Below are 20312 nucleotides of genomic sequence, written 5' to 3'. Positions count from 1 at the left end.
GTCAAAGTTGTTCTCTGAAGAGGCGGGCTGGAGGCGGGGATATGCAAATGAGGAAACCAAGTGAGTTACTTCTTTATTTCTGATGTGCCTCAAAAAGGGGAACAGCCATAAAGACATTGGTCACAGGCCTTGAACAGAAGACATTCTGACATGTACTGCAATCATTATACAACTCAACTATATAACAGGTAAATGTATATACAGCGTGATCAATATTTACCGTCAGACTTTAATATCTACGAGATGATAGCAATAAAACGGGGTGAAAAGTTCAACATTTCAGCATGAATAATACACAGTTCAGTGTATGGACAGCGAAGCCCCCCATTCAGAGAGAGACGTAGAGCAGTACACAATGAAACAGAGCTCCTTTAAAGAAAAAAAACACACTAATTCATGTTCAATGACATATGGATCAATCAACTTCACAAGTGAAGAAACTGCCATAATTTAACAAAGATCTGAAATCTAAATCAGAGCATCATTTGATGCATGTAAATAATGGATAAAAACATGATGCATTGTGGTCCATAGTGACGTTCAGCAGGTTGGGGGGGGGGGGTCCAGTCCATTTCCAGTCCAGTCAATTCACAAAGCAAACCTAATTCCAAATGTTCCTGATTGAAGAGAACTGGAGTTTCAGTGTACTTTCTGATTGGATGAGATCTGAACCCCGACGTTCAGTATCAAGTACATGTTGCAAGCAGCATTGTTGTATGGGATATGTCAAAGCCAGCTTTTGATCAAGTCATGATTGGGGTCAATTTGAATTGAAGTCAGTCAATTGAGGAAGTGAATTGTATTTAATATTGCGAATGTAAAAACTTGGAATAAATAACGTCTGCTTTTCAGTTTGAGAAATCATTGAAAAAAATAATAATAATTTATTGTATTGGAATTTCAGTTGACTTCCTGAATTGATGACTTCTAATTCACCTTGACCACAACCCCAGATCAAGTGCATCACGTGTAGCTGCATTAGGCAGTGTTGGCGTCCCTCTTCCCAATCTGGCAGTACAGGGTCATGGCGAAGGCCATTCCAAAGAGCTGAAACACAAAACCGGTACGTCACAACCCATTCACTACCAGGCTATAGCCCGGTCCCACATCAGTTTGTGGCGTCTAGCCTGGTTCCAGATCCATTTGTACAGTCTTGCCAACAGGTTGTTAATTGGCAATGACAAACAGCCATCGGCGTTGCCAAGGTGCCAACAGATCTGGGACCAGGATACATTCACTAAGTACTGAGTGAATTGCACATATCCATCTTAATACCAATGAGAACAGACATAAAGTAAGAGTTAGTGAAGATGAAACAGACCAGTACTGAACAGTGACTAGAACTATACAAATGTATTCCATTTATATGACTGGTACAGTACATAATACAGTGTATGAAGAGGCTTTGTTATGCATAATATAGTGTAGTAATAGAGGCGTGGTTATGCATAGTGTATTAATAGAGGTGTGGTTATGTATAATAGTGTATTAATAGAGGCTTTGTTATGCATAGTGTATTAATAGAGGCTTTGTTATGCATAGTGTATTAATAGAGGCTTTGTTATGCATAGTGTATTAATAGAGGCTTTGTTATGCATAATAGTGTATTAATAGAGGCTTTGTTATGCATAATAGTGTATTAATAGAGGCTTTGTTATGCATAGTGTATTAATAGAGGCTTTGTTATGCATAGTGTATTAATAGAGGCTTTGTTATGCATAGTGTATTAATAGAGGCGTGGTTATGCATAATAGTGTATTAATAGAGGCTTTGTTATGCATAATATAGTGTATTAATAGAGGCTTTGTTATGCATAATATAGTGTATTAATAGAGGCGTGGTTATGCATAATATAGTGTATTAATAGAGGCGTGGTTATGCATAGTGTAGTAATAGAGGCGTGGTTATGCATAGTGTAGTAATAATAGATGCATAGTGTATTAATAGATGCGTGGTTATGTATAATAGTGTATTAATAGAGGCTTTGTTATGCATAGTGTATTAATAGAGGCTTTGTTATGCATAGTGTATTAATAGAGGCTTTGTTATGCATAGTGTATTAATAGAGGCTTTGTTATGCATAATAGTGTATTAATAGAGGCTTTGTTATGCATAATAGTGTATTAATAGAGGCTTTGTTATACATAGTGTATTAATAGAGGCTTTGTTATGCATAGTGTATTAATAGAGGCTTTGTTATGCATAATAGTGTATTAATAGAGGCTTTGTTATGCATAATATAATGTATTAATAGAGGCTTTGTTATGCATAATATAGTGTATTAATAGAGGCTTTGTTATAGAGATTGGACTTTTGGATTCTTACCATCAAGACTGCGATACCAAATGCAATCCCCAGCGCGATGACTGCGTTCTTCTCCATGAAGGAAGTCACAAACTTGACACAAGGCTGCAGAGGACAAAGCAAACAGTCAACACTAGTGAACACCAGGTCAAGGCTACTGTACGAAGACACAGTCAACACCAGGTCGAGGCAACTGTACGAAGACACAGTCAACACCAGGTCGAGGCAACTGTACGAAGACACAGTCAACACCAGGTCGAGGCAACTGTACGAAGACACAGTCAACACCAGGTCGAGGCAACTGTACGAAGACACAGTCAACACCAGGTCAAGGCAACTGTACGAAGACAGTCAACACCAGGTCAAGGCAACTGTACGAAGACACAGTCAACACCAGGTCGAGGCAACTGTACGAAGACACAGTCAACACCAGGTCGAGGCAACTGTACGAAGACACAGTCAACACCAGGTCGAGGCAACTGTACGAAGACAGTCAACACCAGGTCGAGGCAACTGTACGAAGACACAGTCAACACCAGGTCAAGGCAACTGTACGAAGACACAGTCAACACCAGGTCAAGGCAACTGTACGAACACAGTCAACACCAGGTCAAGGCAACTGTACAAAGACACAGTCAACACCAGGTCAAGGCAACTGTACGAAGACACAGTCAACACCAGGTCAAGGCAACTGTACGAAGACACAGTCAACACCAGGTCAAGGCAACTGTACGAAGACACAGTCAACACCAGGTCAAGGCAACTGTACGAAGACACAGTCAACACCAGGTCAAGGCAACTGTACGAAGACACAGTCAACACCAGGTCAAGGCAACTGTACGAAGACACAGTCAACACCAGGTCAAGGCAACTGTACGAAGACACAGTCAACACCAGGTCAAGGCAACTGTACACAGTCAACACCAGAAGACACTAGTAAACACCAGGTCAAGGTAACTGTACGAAGACACTAGTAAACACCAGGTCAAGGTAACTGTACGAAGACACTAGTAAACACCAGGTCAAGGTAACTGTACGAAGACACAGTCAACACCAGGTCAAGGCTACTGTACAAAGACACAGTCAACACTAGTGAACACCAGGTCAAGGTAACTGTACGAAGACGCTAGTAAACACCAGGTCAAGGCAACTGTACAAAGACACAGTCAACACTAGTGAACACCAGGTCAAGGTAACCGTACGAAGACACAGTCAACACCAGGTCAAGGTAACCGTACGAAGACAGTGAACACCAGGTCAAGGCAACCGTACGAAGACAGTGAACACCAGGTCAAGGCAACCGTACGAAGACAGTGAACACCAGGTCAAGGCAACCGTACGAAGACAGTGTACACCAGGTCAAGGCAACCGTACGAAGACAGTGAACACCAGGTCAAGGTAACCGTACGAAGACAGTCAACACCAGGTCAAGGCAACTGTACGAAGACAGTCAACACCAGGTCAAGGCAACTGTACGAAGACAGTGAACACCAGGTCAAGGCAACTGTACGAAGACAGTGAACACCAGGTCAAGGCAACTGTACGAAGACACAGTCAACACCAGGTCAAGGCTACTGTACGAAGACACAGTCAACACCAGGTCAAGGCTACTGTACGAAGACACAGTCAACACCAGGTCAAGGCTACTGTACGAAGACACAGTCAACACCAGGTCAAGGCTACTGTACGAAGACACAGTCAACACCAGGTCAAGGCTACTGTACGAAGACACAGTCAACACCAGGTCAAGGCTACTGTACGAAGACACAGTCAACACCAGGTCAAGGCAACTGTACGAAGACACAGTCAACACCAGGTCAAGGCTACTGTACGAAGACACAGTCAACACCAGGTCAAGGCAACTGTACGAAGACACAGTCAACACCAGGTCAAGGCTACTGTACGAAGACACAGTCAACACCAGGTCAAGGCTACTGTACGAAGACACTGCTTTGTGGTTGTATCATCCTGGAACCCTCTATGGTTTCATGTGGCTGTAGATCAGTTCCCTGGACAGGTTCTGTTTATAGGAGTGTAGTGGAATGTAGAGTAGTGGTAGTGTAGTGTAATGGTTATGTATGGTAGTGTAGTGTAGTGGTAATGTTAATGTATGGTAGTGTAGTGTAGTGTAATGGTAATGTATGGTAGTGTAGAGTAGTGTAATGTTAATGTATGGTAGTGTAGAGTAGTGTAATGGTAATGTATGGTAGTGTAGTGTAGTGTAATGGTAATGTATGGTAGTGTAGAGTAGTGGTAATGTTAATGTATGGTAGTGTAGTGTAATGGTAATGTATGGTAGTGTAGTGTAATGGTAATGTATGGTAGTGTAGTGTAGTGGAATGTATGGTAGTGGTAGTGTAGTGTAATGGTAATGTATGGTAGTGTAGTGTAGTGGAATGGTAGTGGTAGTGGTAGTGTAGTGTAATGGTAATGTAGAGTAGTGGAATGGTAATGTAGAGTAGTGGTAGTGGAATGGTAATGTATGGTAGTGGTAGTGGAATGGTAATGTATGGTAGTGTAGTGGAATGGTAATGTATGGTAGTGTAGTGGAATGGTAATGTATGGTAGTGTAGTGGAATGGTAATGTATGGTAGTGTAGTGGAATGGTAATGTATGGTAGTGTAGTGGAATGGTAATGTATGGTAGTGTAGTGGAATGGTAATGTATGGTAGTGTAGTGGAATGGTAATGTAGAGTAGTGTAGTGGAATGGTAATGTAGAGTAGTGTAGTGGAATGGTAATGTAGAGTAGTGTAGTGGAATGGTAATGTAGAGTAGTGTAGTGGAATGGTAATGTAGAGTAGTGTAGTGGAATGGTAATGTAGAGTAGTGTAGTGGAATGGTAATGTAGAGTAGTGTAGTGGAATGGTAATGTAGAGTAGTGTAGTGGAATGGTAATGTAGAGTAGTGTAGTGGAATGGTAATGTAGGGTAGTGTAGTGGAATGGTAATGTATGGTAGTGTAGTGGAATGGTAATGTATGGTAGTGTAGTGGAATGGTAATGTATGTAGTGTAGTGGAATGGTAATGTATGGTAGTGTAGTGGAATGGTAATGTATGGTAGTGTATTGGAATGGTAATGTATGGTAGTGTATTGGAATGGTAATGTATGGTAGTGTATTGGAATGGTAATGTATGGTAGTGTAGTGGAATGGTAATGTATGGTAGTGTAGTGGAATGGTAATGTATGGTAGTGTAGTGGAATGGTAATGTAGAGTAGTGGAATGTAGAGTAGTGGAATGGTAATGTATGGTAGTGTAGTGGAATGGTAATGTATGGTAGTGTAGTGGAATGGAATGTAGAGTAGTGGAATGGAATGTAGAGTAGTGGAATGGTAATGTATAGTAGTGTAGTGGTTTGTAGAGTAGTGGAATGTAGAGTAGTGGTAGTGTAGTGTAATGGTAATGTATGGTAGTGTAGTGGAATGTAGAGTAGTGGTAGTGTAGTGGAATGTAGAGTAGTGGGCGTGTAATGGTAATGTATGGTAGTGTAGTGGTAATGTATGGCAGTGTAATGGTAATGGTAACGTAGTGCAGCAGTAATGTAATGTGTGTTTATTGATGGTTCCTTTATACCAAGTAAAGCCACCTTCCTTGAGTTTTCTAAATAGTATTTCATTAATAATATGAGATTGTCTGCTTACCGTTGAGTACACTTGGCGTCCATTTGCACTTTGGCACGCCTGAGCAGGGTCAACACAGTCACAAGAGCTGGGGACAGTGGAGCCCCAGTCAGAGGGTCCGTTGATCAGTCCACAGCACTTTGCCTGGAAAACAAAGGAGTTACACCTCCGTCTCACCGACACAGGGGTTGTGTTCAGTAAAGGCACACTGTCATTTTCCCGTTGAAAAATATTTCACTACAATCTGTTCAGGTAGCAACCCATCTAACATTTTAAAAAAGTTATTCAGTTAGTCGACAAAAATAATCCAATAACATTCATCGCCGATTAGAACAATTAATCTGGACCCAACTAATTAAGTTAAACCAAGAATTATTCATACATTCATGACAGGACCATCGATTACTGCGTCCCAAATTGCACCCCATTCCCTTTGGAAACAAAGTAGGACCCTATGGGTCCTGCTCAAAAGTAGTTCACTACAGGGAATTGATACAATTTGTGGCACATCCTATGTCCAGGTGATTCATTTTGGGACCTGTGAAACCACCACTTTTTGGGGGGCGGCAGGTAGCCTGGTGGATAGAGCATTGGGCCAGCAACTGAAAGGTTGCTAGATTGAATCCCCGAGCTGACAAGGTAAGACCAATTTAACTATGCTCCTGAACAAGGCAGTTAACCCTCTGCTCCTAGGCCGTCACTGTAAATAAGAATTTGTTATCATGGGTAATGCCATTGAGGAGTTTGAATTGTAGGGGGGTTGAACTTCATTGGCTGATCCCACCTGATGACCCTGTTGGAGTCATGTCCAACTTGGTCATCAGGAGAGATCAAAGAACTCATTTAACTTGTGATGAAGTGTACTACTTCAAAACAGCGAGTACCTCAACGGCGTTGCCCGTGTGTTCAGACACTATAATTAGACATGTAAAAAGAGAATCTATCATTCTCTATGGTACCTCCACTTCCAGTTTCTGTAAGTCTGTTTGAACTTCAGGCTTCTGGTCACTCAGTGGTAGCAGCTTCGCCAGACTCTCCTTCACCCACACCTGAGACTGGAAGAGGTCATTTACAGTCATGGACCAGTAGTGGAGTCACACAAAGACACAAAACCGGTGTGGAACAGTAGGAGAGTCACACAAAGACACGAAACAGGTGTGGAAAGCATGTTTTATTACCACATTCAAGAAGTGTCAAGGTCCCAACAGGTTAAGAGTTTCGGGCCAGGAACCGAGAGGTCGAAGGTTAGAATCCGAGCCGAATAAGGGACAAACTGTCGCTGTTCCTTTGCCCAAGGCAACCTAGTTGCACCTGTAAGTCGCTCTGTATAAGAGCTTCTCCTAAATGAATAAAATATAAAAATCTGATCGCAGCAAGGGGGTCATCACGGGAGATGTCCTCCTTACCTTCCCCTCACTAACAGTGGGTGTGTGAGACATCCCTCTGAGCACAGAATTCAGTTCAACTTCTATTCCACGTTAGTTCAACGTCATTTCATTGAAATGTGGAACCGCTGATTCAACCAGTGAGGGTTCCCTCCTTACCTTCTTCTCTCCGACAGCTCCCAGGATTCCGGCGATCAACAGGAGGATGAAGATGAGGAGCAGCCCGATGAAGAACTGAAACAAACCAATAACAGCACCCACATGATATTTGTCCCATTAAGGCAACGGGACAGATACCTGGATTTAACAGAACATTTTCATCTAATTTAGGGGTTTTCCAAAACTGTAATGATACTCTGATCCTTCAGACAAGGATTTGGTCATCCAATACCACCTTTAAAAAAAAAAAAAAAATAAATAAAAAAAATAATAATAAAATCAGGATTCAAATTTAGTGATGAGGCTATTTTGATACAGGAAAAATTTTTTTTACCCGATTTGTGTTACAGCCTGAACTCAAAATGGATTAAACATATCCCCCCCCCCCTCACCCATTTATGCACAATACTGCACAATGGCAACAAAGACATGTTTTAGACATTTGCACATTTATTGAAATCTCATTTATAAAAGTAGCCACCCAACCCCCCTTAAATACTTTCTGAAGGCACAATATAAAGGGATTTGCTCCATTTTAAATTTGACTTATTTCCATTAAATCTAGTTCACGCATCTCTGTGTCCCTGTAATAGTGACGTAGTAACCCCAATGTCAATTAGATGGCGTGGTGTGGGCCAATTCAAAGCACTGAAAAATCTGGATTCTGTGATCTTGACATGTTGCCATCTGGATCAGATTGATCCAATTATTTTCTGGAGGGGAGAAAAAAAATGGCTGAAAAACAGCCAGATTGTTTCTGTTATCCAGGATCAGATCAGACGATTACAGACTCTGGAACATTCCGATCTTTAAAGTTGTGAAAAACAGATTGTAATCATCTGATCCTGGATAACAAAAACAATCTGTTTTTCACAACTTTAAAGATCGGAATGTTCCAGAGTCTGTAATCGTCTGATCTGATCCTGGATAACAGAAACAGACTCTGGATCATTCCGATCTCTAAAGTTGTAAACTGTCCATAGAAGTCTTTTCCAAAGGGTGACCTGGGAAACCAGCTCACTCTTGGCATCTCTTTTGTAAGAGTGACATCTCTGACATGTATGAAAAGGTTAAATAAATGATTGTGTGACGGTACTTTTTCCACATTGTTCCATCTACATACAAACACGCCATAATGACAAAGCCAAAACAGGTTTAGCATTTTTTGCAAATTTAAAAAACTGAAATCTTATTTACATAAGTATTCAGACCCTTTGTTATGAGACTCGAAATTGATCTCAGGTGTATCTTACTTACATTGATCATCCTTGATATGTTTCTACAACTTGAATGGAGTCCACCTGTGGTCAACTTAATTGGAGATGATTAGGAAAGGAACACATCTGTCTTTACAAAGTCCCAGGGTTGACCGTGCATGACAGAGCAAAAACCAATCCGTGAGGTTCAAGGAGTTGTCCGTAGAGCACCGATACGGGATTGTGTCAAGGCACAGATACAGGGAAGGATAAGCCAAAAATATTCTGTGGCATTGAACAGTGGCGTCCATCATTCTTAAATGGAAGACGTTTGGAACCACCAAGACTCAACCTAGAGCTGGCCTCACGGCCAAACTGAGCAATAGGGGGAAGGGGCTTGGTCAGTGACGTGACCAAGAACCGAATGGTCACTGACCGAGCTCTAGAATTCTTCTGGCGATGGGAGAACCTTCCAGAATGACAACAATCTTCGCAGTACTCCACCAATCAGGCCTTTATGGTAGAGTGGCCAGACAGAAGCCACTCCTCAGTAAAAAGGCTTGGAGTTTGCTGGAAGGAACCTAAAGAACTCCGACCATGAGAAAAATGATTGTGTGATGAAACCAAGATTTAACTCTTTGGCCTGAATGCCAAGCGTCATGTCTTGAGGAAATCTGGCACCATCCCTACGGTGAAGCGTGGTGGTGGCAGCATCATGCTATGGGGGACGTGTTTCAGTGGCAGGGACAAGGAGACTAGTCCGTAATGAGGGAAAGATGAACGGAGCAAAGTACAGAGAGATACTTGATGAAAACCTGTTCCAGAGCCCTCGGGATCTCAGACTGGGGTGAAGGTTCACCTTCCAACAGGACAACGACCCTAAGCACACAGTCAACACAGAAGTAGCTTCCGGACAAGTCCCAATGTCTTTGAGTGGCCGAGCCAGAGCCCAGACTTGAACCCGATCAAACATCTCTGGAGAGACCTGAAAAAAGCTGTGCAGCAACGCTCCCGATTCAACCTAACAGATCTTGCAGGGATCTGCAGAGAAGAATGGGAACAACTCCCCAAATAAAGGTGTGTCAAGCTTGTTGCATCATTCCCAACAAGACTCAAATTTGTAATCGCTGCCAAAAGTGCTTCAACAAAGTCCTGAGAAAAGGTCCTGAAGACTTATGTAACAGGGATTGATTTTATTACATTATTACAACCTGTTTTTGCTTTGTCATTCTGGGGTAGTGTGATGTCATTCTGGGGTATTGTGATGTCATTCTGGGGTATCATTCTGGGGTATTGTGATGTCATTCTGGGGTATTGTGATGTCATTCTGGGGTATCATTATGGGGTATTGTGATGTCATTATGGGGTATTGTGATGTCATTATGGGGTATTGTGTCTAGATGGATGAGGGGGGGAAAGGTTCATATATTTTTGAATACGGCTGTAACATGAAATGTGGAAAAAGTCAAGAGGTCTGAATACTTTCTGAATGCTCTGCATATGAAGAGACTGGTTTGGTTAGAACCTAGAACCGCTTCAGCGGTTGGCTATTGGGACAGCATTATCCTGTGCAGTGTACAATGTAACATTTTAGATGTAAATGTGAGGGTTGGCTATTGTAAGGGAGTGTGCGTTTCCCCTCACCAGAATGAGCATGCATCGGTTTTCCTTAATGGCTCCACAGCAGCCCAGGAAGCCCAGTACCATGATGATGACGCCAACAGCTATCAGCAGGTCTACAAACGGCACTGCCTCATCCATTATCTGAGAGAGGAGGACAGACAGTCATTTTACATGGAGATGTGCTGAATAGGTTTATATTACTGGATGCATTTGTTTCAAGCTGTTATTTGTACTGTGTAAAGAGGGCTTTTGATGGTGTTGGCATTAATTTAGTGTCACACTGGGTATTTTCTTACCACGTTTCCATTCTTGCTCACTTTGAGGTAGATGGAGACACCAAGAATAATGCAGCCACTGATCTGGAAAACAAAATGAGATGACATTTTTTATCTAGAATCAACTTTAGAAAGTTGTGCGTTTCAATGTCACTGGGATTGAAGGAACAGGTCTTGTTTTCAACTCAACTTCAATGTGGATTCATTTAAAAGAATCACCACGAACTAGCTACATCTAGTGGCAACTCTGAGGAACTACAGTTGAACCACCATCACAATGGAGGAGATGCAGCATCATCCAGTCCCCACATGAGGATATCGTTCCTGGGTTAACAGTGGACTCTAGACCACATGGGAGAATCTCAATTGCATTAACTTGATTCCTCAGATCCTCTCCTCTTAAATAGAGGGGAGAGGATGCGAGGAATCCAGGAAATGAAATAGAGATTCTCCCATGGTGTCAGAACTGATAGTGACAGGTTACATACATTGAATATTTGATTTAACTAATTTTTTTTTGCCAGTCAACACAACTCCAGTCGCCATCAATGAATGATTTGTTTGAAAGCATTCCATACTCACAGTATGGGCCTGTGGACATGTAGACATGGGGTTAAATGTCAAGGCTACATGAATGAATGCTCATTATTTAGAGAGATTATATACCATATACCCACATTTATGTTGAAGACGTTCTATGATGACTGGACTATGAATCTGGTAATTATTTTGGCTTTCAAAAAGTTGATTCCCTTCAAGTTTAATTTTTTTTCTTTTTTTAAATATTCTGATTGAGATTAACTCTAAATATGAGTCCCCACATCCACACAGCCCCCCCTTGTGGCCTGGAGTGGCATGCCCAAGCAGGAGAGGTGACATCCTGACTTGCATCTCGTAATTCCACAACCGTGCGTCCAGTGACTCAAAAACACAGGAACCAGAAAACCTCAGCACTTAAGCTAAATGCAATGAGGGCTGTTTCCAAGGTAAACACTGGGGTCTAGTCTTCGACAAGAGAGTTACTGTATAGTGTCATTTCATCAAACAATGGCAACTTTTCTTAAGCCAGGGACACTTTAAAATGAGCTTCTACACACTGTCAATATATTACACTATAACCTACAGTAGGTCCAGTCATCTCTGGTTAATAAATGACACTATAACCTACAGTATAATCCTGGTTAATATATTACAGTAGGTCCAGTCATCTCTGGTTAATATATTACACTATAACCTACAGTAGGTCCAGTCATCTCTGTAGTTCATCTCTGGTTAATATATTACACTATAACCTACAGTAGGTACAGTCACCTGGTCAAATACATGGAGTGGTAAGACAAATTGTGGAAATGCAATGAACAGTTACATCCCTCTGATAAAGGAGATTTCTGGGACGTGTAAATATACCACATTACAAATAACAGAAGGCAGGGCAGGTATCAGTTCACCCTTATGCTTTTCCTATCAGATTGTTGCTAAGCAACTCAAGACAAAAAAAACAACCTCGCAAAGCTTTTGTTTTTTTCTTGAGATAAAGACCCGGTCCCCTTGCCAAGACTGGACAGGCAGAAAGCAACGAGTCTTTGACAAAGAACAGGTTGTGAGCAGATCCTTGCTATTGTCTGGTCATTCACTGGCCCCGACATCCCAAATGGTATCTGATTACCCATTGGCCCAGAGGAGTATGCTTCCAATTAAGATCAAGGAGTTAAACCAGCTAACTGGCCTGAATATCATCCCAAATGGAATCTGATTAGAGATGGTCTAAGGGCCTCATCCACACATCTAGGTTTAGCTTTAACGTTAAGTAAACCAGAAAACAAATCTGTTGTTTCTCAAAGTTAGCAGGCTAACTCATTGATCCTGTTTTGTAGTATACCCCTCTGGTCAACAGTAGTGCACTATAGAGAGTACTAGGATTCAATTTGGGACACCTAATAGTAATTGTACCTGTCCACAAAGGTCAGGTGACACCTTATACCTCAGACTGAATATCCTTTGTTTGTAAACCAACTCAACACAAAACGTACCTGGCGAGCCAAGCGTTCAGTTATTGCAGTGAGGCAACATTGTCTGCCTGAAAATATCACAAGTCTAAACCATGGAGTACAGTTATGTCTAGATACAGTGGGGCAAAACGTATTTAGTCAGCCAACAATTGTGCAAGTTCTCCCACTTAAAAAAGACGAGAGAGGCCTGTAATTGTCATCATAGGTACACTTCAACTATGACAGACAAAATGAGGGAAAAAAATATTGCGTGGAGCCCCAGATCGAGGGAGATTAGTGGTCTTGTATGTCTTCCATTTCCTAATAATTGCTCCCACAGTTGATTTCTTCAAACCAAGCTGCTTACCTATTGCAGATTCAGTCTTCCCAGCCTGGTACAGGTCTACAAATTTTGTTTCTGGTGTCCTTTGACAGCTCTTTGGTCTTGGCCATAGTAGAGTTTGGAGTGTGACTGTTTGAGGTTATGGACAGGTGTCTTTTATACTGATAACAAGTTCAAACAGGTGCTATTAATACAGGTAACAAGTGGAGGGCAGAGGAGCCTCTGAAAGAAGAAGTTACAGATCTGTGAGAGCCAGAAATCTGTGAGAGCCAGAAATCTGTGAGAGCCAGAAATCTGTGAGAGCCAGAAATATTGCTTATTTTCCACCATAATTTGCAAATAAATTCATTTAAAAAATCCTACAATGTGATATTCTGGATTTCTTTTCTTCTCATTTTGTCTGACATATTTGAAGTGTACCTATGATGAAAATTACAGGCCTCTCTCGTTTTTAAAATGGGAGAACTTGCAGAATTGGTGGCCGACTAAATACTTTTTGCCCCACTGTACATGACGAGTGGTATGCTCAACCATGGAACACTGAGCACACGGCTTTCCATTCTAGAACGGCACAAGTGTTCCATTTTAGAAGACACTTCTGCAATAACATTCTGCCACCATCTCCTACAACAGTCATATAGAAGCTGAAGGAGTTCAAACCACACACTAAACACTGTGCCTGGTGACATTTAGCCAGATATCTGGATTGTATTCATTACACACCAAATGGAAGAAAACTGACCAAATCAGGGAGGGGTAGAGGCTTGTCCATTGAGAAACATTCATTTGTATTTATTTTTTAGCTATGGAGTGCACTAATGAATACGACCCTGCTTTAACTGTGGGAACTGAGAAGGTTTGTTGTGCTATCGTCGCAAAGACAACATCCTCCATAATCAATGGAGGTAGAATTAGTTCTTCCCAGTCACCCGAAAGAATGAGTTCTCCTTCCCAGTCACCCCAGAGTGAGAAGCAGTTAGTCACTGTTCTACAATGTGCCAGTACTGCCCTAAGTGATTGTCTATCCAACAACTAAGGACCAGAGGTTATAGTCGTAGACCAGTCCTCCCCTACCAGCAGCTTCATATGTTAATGAGACCAGGGGTAAACAAAGATTCATGTGGGACTTGTTGGGGAATAATCAGAATTGGTTGGTAACATAGATAAGATGTTTTATTTTCATGATATGCTTATGAGGTATTTCTCATAAGAATGTATTTTGTTGTACTATAGCGGTGGCCATTAATTATCTGTTCTATGTCAGGACTAAGTTGCATGGGCCGCAGAGAGGGGAGAGGTCAAGGTGTCATCATGTGTAAACATATCTTTTGCTCCACTGTGTCTGTGTGCCAGTCACTCTCCCCTCCGTGAGGTTGTATCTAAATGACAATTTGATATATCATAGGGTGGGGGTAATGTCGTGGTACCATTTTGTACCAAGGACGAAATAAGAGCTTTGTTTAGGAGACCAAACTGAACGATAATTTATAGCCAACTCTGTCTGGCGAGGGGATACTCCTCTCTGAAGTAAAGTCTTTTCTTTGTGGAAGTTCCTAAGACCTGTGGTTTTGTCATGTCATCTAGGGGGGGGGGGATGGATCTTTGCTATTAAAAAGGATCTCAGTTGCAATGTAGAGGGCCTCAGAGAATTCACTGATAGACACTGAATTGATCTGAGAGTCACAGGGTTGTGATAGAGCTCATATAATTAAAGATGGACTTTGATAACTAACTCTGACTTGTGTTGTGGTTTGCTCTCATGATTTGGTAAATAGAGGAAATTTCCACGACAGACTGAACTGAAACATGTCCTCAGGCCTAATGCAAACCCAGATTAATATGGGACTGGACTGAAACATGTCCTCAGGCCTAATGCAAACCCAGATTAATATGGGACTGTACTGAAACATGTCCTCAGGCCTAATGCAACACAGATTAATATGGGACTGGACTGAAACATGTCCTCAGGCCTAATGCAAACCCAGATTAATATGGGACTGTACTGAAACATGTCCTCAGGCCTAATGCAAACCCAGATTAATATGGGACTGTACTGAAACATGTCCTCAGGCCTAATGCAACACAGATTAATATGGGACTGGACTGAAACATGTCCTCAGGCCTAATGCAAACCCAGATTAATATGGGACTGTACTGAAACATGTCCTCAGGCCTAATGCAAACCCAGATTAATATGGGACTGTACTGAAACATGTCCTCAGGCCTAATGCAAACCCAGATTAATATGGGACTGTACTGAAACATGTCCTCAGGCCTAATGCAAACCCAGATTAATATGGGACTGTACTGAAACATGTCCTCAGGCCTAATGCAAACCCAGATTAATATGGTACTGTACTGAAACATGTCCTCAGGCCTAACGCAAACACAGATTAATATGGGACTGAACTGAAACATGTCCTCAGGCCTAATGCAAACACAGTTGAAGTCGGAAGTTCTTAGCCAAATACATTTAAACTCAGTTTCACAGTTCCTTACATTTAATCCTAGTAAAAATTCATTGTTTAGAGGATCACCACGTTATTTTAAGAATGTGAAATATCAGAATAATATGAGAGAAAGATTTATTTCAGCTTTTATTTCTTTCATCACATTCCCAGTTGGTCAGTTTACATGCTACCAAATACTAATTGAGTGGATTGCCATTAAATTGTTTAACTTGTGTTAAATGTGTCGGATAGCCTTCCACAATAAGTTGGGTGAATTTTGGCCCATTCCTCCTGACAGAGCTGGTGTAACAGTCAGGTTTGTAGGCCTCCTTGCTCACACATGCTTTTTCAGTTCTGCCCACAAATTATCTATAGGATTGAGTCAGGGCGTTGTGATGGCCACTCCAATACCTTGACTGTTGTCCTTAAGCCATTTTGCCACAACTCTGGAAGTATGCTTGGGGTCATTGCCCATTTGGAAGACCCATTTGCGACCAAGCTTTAATTTCCTGACTGATGTCTTGAGATGTTGCTTCAGTATATCCACATAATATTCCTACCTCATGACGCCACCTATTTTGTAAAGTACACCAGTCCCTCCTGCAGCAAAGCACCACCACAACATGATGCTGACACCCCCATGCTTCACGGTTGGGATGGTGTTCGTCGGCTTGCAAGCCTCCCCCTTTTTCCTCCAGACATAACGATGGTCATTCTGGCCAAACAGTTCTATTTTTGTTTCATCAGACCAGAGGACATTTCTCCAAAAAGTACATTCTGTGTCCCCATGTGGAGTTGCAATCCGTAGTTTGGCTTTATGGTGGTTTTGGAGCAGTGGCTTATTCCCTGCTAAGCGGCCTTTCAGGTTATGTCGATATAGGACTCGTTTTACTGTGGAGAGAGACACCTTCAGGCGTTTGTAAATTGCTCCCAAGAATGAACCAGACTTGGAGGTCTACAATTTTTTTCTGAAGTCTTGGCTGATTTCTTTTGATTTTCCCATGATGTCAAGCAAAGAGGCACTGAATCTGAAGGTAGGCCTTGAAATACATCCACAGGTACACCTCCAATGGACTCAAATTATGTCAATTAGCCTATCAGAAGCTTCTGAAGCCAGGACAATTTTAAAAAAAAATTCCAAGCTGTTTAAAGGCACAGTCAATTTAGTGGATGTAAACTTCTGACCCACTGGAATTGCGATAGTGAATGAATGTCTTTGTGGAGTGGTTGAAAAGAGAGTTTTAATGACTCCACTCTAAGTGCTGTTAACTTCCAGACTTCAACTGTACATAGTGCTGTAACCTGCGAGTCTCTACAGTGCTGCAACTCTCCAACCTGTTATACTACATTAGTGATGAACCTCTCCAACCGGTCATGCTACATTACAGTGCTGTACTGTACCCACTACAGGTTAGCGCCTCTTCACCCCATAACAAAAGTGTTTGGCTACTAACACATGAGTTTAATACACTACCCAATCTAGACACAACCCCTAGTTTAATACACTTTCCACTACCCCATCTAGACACAACCCCTAGTTTAATACACGTTCCACTACCCCATCTAGACACAACCCCTAGTTTAATACACGTTCCACTACCCCATCTAGACACAACCCCTAGTTTAATACACGTTCCACTACCCCATCTAGACACAACCCCTAGTTTAATACACGTTCCACTACCCCATCTAGACACAACCCCTAGGCTTCTGAACATAGATATGTACAGGACATTCCAGAGAAAGAATAGAATAACAGCTCTATAAGTGACATAATTGTATATTTTATTTATTCATTCGATTAGCTCCGGCCTTCCATTGGATCACCTAGATGGAGTGTTGTGACATATTGATTAGGCTCCATATCGACCCCAATCTTTAAGAGCGCCACTAAATACCTGGGGGGGGGGGGCTGGTATCTGGTTTGTTTAAGGTTTGGTAAACATAGGCAAAAACTCAGGACAAGTCCTGGCAACAGGCTAAGGACAGATAAACAGGAAGCACTACACTTAGTGATATTTTCCACATCAACAGTAGTAGAATATTGTATGTCCTACGTTGCCTGTCCAGGCTATGGTTGGGAGACTAGTTTAAGAAGAAGTTGAGAAAACATACAGAGAAAAGGGACTTGGCTGTAAGGTTTCTTTCTACACACAGATTAAAGCACATCTTCTAAAACAACTACTTGTAAAAACTCTGGACAGAGACCAAAAAAGTGATTGTTATAATTATTTGAAGGGTTTAGATCTGAGAAGTGCATCTATACATTATCCTGCTATGACCTCCCTCTGGTCGGGCTGAGAAAGTGGCAAAATGGAATTATCATTGATTTGATAATGTCTTTAGAAAAGATGGAAAAAGCCAGTGTGGCTCTATAGAACAGAAACCATACGAAGGAGGGAGTGGTCAGTGTTTGTCTAAGGCTTCATGAATGTTAGTCATGTGATGTTCACACATTGTTTCCATAGAAATTTGATCGTCATCTCATTTCCATAGCAGACATGTAAACGGAGTTTAAAATGGATTACCATGTGTACTAGGCTACTAGTTGATCACTAAACAAACAAAAACATCACTGACTACACACACATTTATGATTAAAAACCTTCGTCAAACCAATGGAGGACACTATAGCTAAAGTAGAGAATGTAGGTTAATAGGACTCACCCAGAACAGTAGATTGAAGAGGAAGAGCAAGTACTTGATACACTTATTCACAGCCATCTTCTAACCTTCCAACAGACAGGAAAGATGGGATATGACAGACCAATGTTAAGTTAATCTCTATTCCTCTGTTCCAGACCCACCCTGGTGTTGCAGGTGTGTGTGTGAGAGGGTTCTTTTACAAGCCCGTATTTAAAAGCTGTGGGTGTGGTTCCTGACTAGTCAGTCCCGTCCAGGCTCCTACCAGTCCCCTCTCTCTAGCTCGTATTTAAAAGCTGTGGGTGTGGTTACTGACTACTCAGTCCAGTCACCAACACTCTACATACATAAAGACTACATAAAGACCCCACAGAAAACACCCTCCTCTAACCTGACCCTCAGTCTTCTAGATAGTGAAACCCCAGAGCAAACATCCTCCTCTGTTTGTAGTTAAATAGTTAAACTAGTTCTGACTCTCACTTGAGAAGCACAATTTACTCAGAGCACAACAGTGGCAGACTGATCACCAAAACTACAACAGCTATATCCTGGGTAAAGAGTTTGCATGATGCCCTGAATATGCTTTCTGTATGGTCCTCATCACCTGCCTTTCTGAAGAACAATGGTATATTTTCCTTCATTAGATTGATTGGAAAGTCCTGGTATTAAGGGCTTGATTTGGCAATGGGACGAATTCCAAATCAACCTCTATCACCTAGGCCAGGGGTGTTCAACTCATAGCATGGAGGTCCTCCTGTCTGCTGATTTTAGTTTTTTCCTTTCAATTAAGACCTAGACAACCAGGTGAGGATAGTTCCTTACTAATTAGTGTCCTTAATTCATCAATCAAGTACAAGGGAGGAGTGAAAAACCACAGACACTCAGCCCTTCGTGGAATGAGTTTGACACGTGACCTAGGCCCTGCTTGGATATTTTAAATGATCAAATAGGTGAAGGCAATAATATGTTAATTGCTTCACCTTGCCTTATGATAGGCTGGGTGGAGTTTTCACCATTTTGCTTACACCTTTCCAATTATTTCAGATCTACAGGAGTGGCTAGGGAGTAGGCGATAGTCGTCGGTTTGGAATTCAGCCAATCTCTCAAAGTCCTCTCTCTGCTGGCTCGTTCATCAGTGTAATCAGCCAGTAACAATTATCATCTGAGTCCAATTAACTAATTACACCTACTGCCAATAAACGACATTAAAAACGCTCACACGCTGTACCTACTGCCGATGAACTACATTATCAAGGCTCACAAGCTGTACCTACTGCCAATGAACTACATTATCAAGGCTCACAAGCTGTACCTACTGCTGATGAACTATATTATCAAGGCTCACACGCTGTACCTACTGCCGATTAACTACATTATCAAGGCTCACACGCTGTACCTACTGCTAATGAACTACATTATCAAGGCTAACAAGCTGTACCTACTGCTAATGAACTACATTATCAAGGCTAACAAGCTGCACCTACTGCCAATGAACTACATTATCAAGGCTCACAAGCTGTACCTACTGCCAATGAACTACATTATCAAGGTTCACAAGCTGTACCTACTGCCAATGAACTATATTATCAAGGCTCACAAGCTGTACCTACTGCCGATGAACTACATTATCAAGGCTCACAAGCTGTACCTACTGCTGATGAACTACATTATCAAGGCTCACAAGCTGTACCTACTGCCAATGAACTACATTATCAAGGCTCACAAGCTGTACCTACTGCCAATGAACTACATTATCAAGGCTCACAAGCTGTACCTACTGCCAATGAACTACATTATCAAGGCTCACAAGCTGTACCTACTGCCAATGAACTACATTATCAAGGCTCACAAGCTGTACCTACTGCCAATGAACTACATTATCAAGGCTCACAAGCTGTACCACAGGAAATAACAACCATTATACATGTTAAAACCTTGCTGTGTATAACTTGTAAATCTTTGTTTGACAAAGCAACCCCCATATGCAGAGACCCAGCCATTGTCCCTGTCTGTCCCCATATGCAGAGACCCAGCCATTGTCCCTGTCTGTCCCCATATACAGAGACCTAGTCCTTGTCTCTGTCCGTTCCCTATATACAGAGACCTAGACATTGTCTCTGTCTGTCCCCATATACAGAGACCTAGACATTGTCTCTGTCTGTCCCCATATACAGAGACCTAGTCCTTGTCTCTGTCTGTCCCCATATACAGAGACCTAGACATTGTCTCTGTCTGTCCCCATATACAGAGACCCAGACATTGTCTCTGTCTGTCCCCATATACAGAGACCTAGACATTGTCTCTGTCTGTCCCCATATACAGAGACC

The 20312-nt window shown here is 41.8% G+C and overlaps 1 protein-coding gene across 2 annotated transcripts; it reads right to left on the bottom strand.

The window, feature by feature from the left end:
• Positions 1-61: 61 nt before the first annotated feature.
• LOC124022044 (tetraspanin-8-like) lies at positions 62-18561 on the bottom strand. Of its 2 annotated transcripts, XM_046337100.1 has the most exons (8): positions 18010-18554; positions 10583-10645; positions 10308-10427; positions 7468-7542; positions 6883-6978; positions 5945-6067; positions 2326-2409; positions 62-1047 (listed from the first exon to the last, which is right to left on the bottom strand). In XM_046337100.1, exons 1-8 carry the CDS (start codon positions 18064-18066, stop codon positions 979-981), a joined length of 687 nt encoding a protein of 228 aa, XP_046193056.1. In that variant the 5' UTR covers positions 18067-18554; the 3' UTR covers positions 62-978. The 2 variants fall into 2 exon arrangements, with proteins under 2 accessions (XP_046193056.1, XP_046193057.1); XM_046337101.1 differs by lacking the exon at positions 2326-2409 and having other exon boundaries at positions 18010-18561.
• Between the last annotated feature and the right edge of the window lie 1751 nt (positions 18562-20312).

Source organism: Oncorhynchus gorbuscha, unplaced genomic scaffold (assembly GCF_021184085.1).
Source record: "Oncorhynchus gorbuscha isolate QuinsamMale2020 ecotype Even-year unplaced genomic scaffold, OgorEven_v1.0 Un_scaffold_1279, whole genome shotgun sequence".
In the NCBI taxonomy this organism is placed as follows: domain Eukaryota; kingdom Metazoa; phylum Chordata; class Actinopteri; order Salmoniformes; family Salmonidae; genus Oncorhynchus; species Oncorhynchus gorbuscha.
Note: the sequence above shows the minus strand (reverse complement) of the source record. Positions and strands in the feature narration are given on the sequence as shown.